The following is a 2,379-nucleotide window of genomic DNA, read 5'->3' as shown; positions in this document are numbered from 1 at the left end:
GTTGTCAGATAGGATAATGTCGCTGTAGTAGCACCTCGCTAACCCGGTTGGAAGAAATATAAAAAAATGTATGTTATCCGATCATCTTGGTTGGCATCTTGAGTTCTTGGTCGATAAGTCCACTACCTGTCTACCTCCATTTTTGGTACTGTACCTGATTTGTTAGCGAAGTCCAAAGTATCATGCTACCTAGTAAGTCTGAATGCGACGAGAAGGAAATAGGAACCAGTATAGACTAGTACTCCGTTTAATCTGGACGTTATCCTACATTATGTTATGGAAAAAAGTCCATTCTAAACCATGAACTCGGTCACGGTTTTGTAGTAGGCTAGTTAGTAGCTTTAAACTGTGGAGCTCGGTCACGGTCAGAACTCGGAACAGAGAGCCGGAACAATGGAGCTCTACCCATCCTCTCCCCTGCTCATCGCCCTCTTGCTCGCTCTGGCTGCCTCAGTCCTGTTCCTGCTGCTGCACGGCCGTCACGGCGGCCAGACGAACGCGCTCCCGCCCGGACCGCCGGCGCTGCTCTTCGTGGCCCGGTTCCTGGCGCTCCGGCGATCCATCTTCCACCTCGGCCCGCTCCTCCGCGACCTGCACGCGCGCTACGGGCCAGTCATCTCCGTCCGCCTCGCCCGCACGCTCGTCTTCGTCTCCGACCGCCGCATAGCGCACCGCGTGCTCGTCCAGGGCGGCTCCACGTTCGCCGACCGCCCGCCGCTCGGCGAGCCCGGGCTGCTCTTCACCACCGGCGGCCGCGACATCAGCACCTCGCCCTACGGCGCCTACTGGCGCATGGTCCGCCGCAACCTCGCCTCCGAGGCCCTGCACCCGGCCCGCGTCGCGCTCTACGCGCCGGCGAGGCGGCGCGTGCAAGACTCCCTCGTCCGTGACCTCCTCCGCCGGCGCGACGGCGGCGTCGCCGTGAGGCCGGCCTTCCAGCGCGCCATGTTCGAGCTGCTCGTGCACATGAGCCTCGGCGCAAGGCTCGCCCCGGAGACGCTGGACGAGGTCCAGGAGCTGCAGCTGCGGATCCTCCGCTCCATCACCAGCTTCCCCATCTTCTCCTTCTTCCCGGCGCTCACCAAGAGGCTCTTCCGGCGGCGGTGGGAGGGGTACGTGGCCGTGCGCCGGAGGCAGGACGAGATCTTCCTCCCGCTGATCCGCGCCAGGCGAGAGCGAGACAGTCGAGACGGCGCTGACCCTCCGTGCTACGCCGACTCCCTCTTGGCGCTGCGCGTGGCCGAGGAAGGCGGCCGCCCGCTCACGGACGGCGAGGCGGTCAGCCTCTGCTCCGAGTTCCTGAACGGCGGCACCGACACGGCGGTCACCTCCCTAGAGTGGATCTTGGCGGAGCTGGTGAACCGCCCGGACATACAGTCCAAGGTGTACGAGGAGGTGAAAGCAAGGCCGGAGCTGGACGAGGAGGACCCGCAGGCGACGCCGTACCTGAAGGCCGTGGTGCTGGAGGGCCTCCGTCTGCATCCGCCGGCGCACTTCCTCCTCCCGCACAGCGTGCAGAGCGACGGCGCCGAGGTGGGCGGCCACGCGGTGCCCAAGGGCGCGGAGGTGAACTTCCTGGTGGCCGACTTCGGGCGCGACGAGGCGGCGTGGACGGCGGCGAGGGAGTTCCGGCCGGAGCGGTTCTTGGAAGGGGGCGAGGGGCACGGCGTGGACCTGACGGGGAGCAGGGAGATCAAGATGATGCCCTTCGGCGCCGGACGCAGGATGTGCCCCGGGTACACGCTCGGCCTGCTGCACGTGGAGTACTTCGTGGGCAGCCTCGTGAGGGAGCTGGAGTGGCTGCCGCCGGCGGACGGGGAGGAGCTGGACATGACGGAGGAGCTGGATTTCACCACCGTCATGAAACATCCACTCCGTGCTCGCCTTGTCCCGAGGACTAGATGAAGTGACTGTGATTCTTGTTCTTTTCAGATGCTCTATTACTTCCTCCGGCCTAAAATATTTTGTACGGAGTATATAAAGTTTGGTTAAATTCAAACTTAGTAAAACTTGATCATGTATATGGATAAAATCATAAATGTATACAACGAGAAACTAATACTTTTAGAATTATCATGAAATATATTTTCGTACGATATGCTTATGGTATTAGTAGATCTTCGCATTAAAATCGATAGTTTGATTTGCACAGAAAATTATGCGCATCATATTATAGGCAGGAGGGAGTAGTAAGGATGAGCCATGGTGTCACTGTGTGTTCTAAACAGTGAAATAAAATGTCACAATACACAACATAATGTAGACGGCACATTTATGGGCGTGATTGATTTTTTTGTAACCATGGACTGTGAGGCAAATGCCTCATAGCAAAAATTTATTTCATAAACCAACAACTATACATGAAACCAAAATATGTCA

At 58.3% G+C, this 2,379-nt stretch overlaps 1 protein-coding gene across 1 annotated transcript; it reads left to right on the top strand.

Annotated features, from left to right (window-relative positions):
• The first annotated feature begins 223 nt into the window (after nt 1-223).
• Nucleotides 224-2,060, top strand: LOC124686851 (cytochrome P450 89A2-like). The gene has a single exon (XM_047220738.1). It carries the CDS (start codon nt 394-396, stop codon nt 1,903-1,905), a length of 1,512 nt encoding a protein of 503 aa, XP_047076694.1. The 5' UTR covers nt 224-393; the 3' UTR covers nt 1,906-2,060.
• The last annotated feature ends 319 nt before the right edge of the window (nt 2,061-2,379 follow it).

The sequence above is a fragment of the Lolium rigidum genome, chromosome 2 (assembly GCF_022539505.1).
Source record: "Lolium rigidum isolate FL_2022 chromosome 2, APGP_CSIRO_Lrig_0.1, whole genome shotgun sequence".
NCBI lineage: Eukaryota > Viridiplantae > Streptophyta > Magnoliopsida > Poales > Poaceae > Lolium > Lolium rigidum.
The sequence above is the reverse complement of the archived record's forward strand: the minus strand, read 5'-3'. Positions and strand labels throughout refer to the sequence as shown.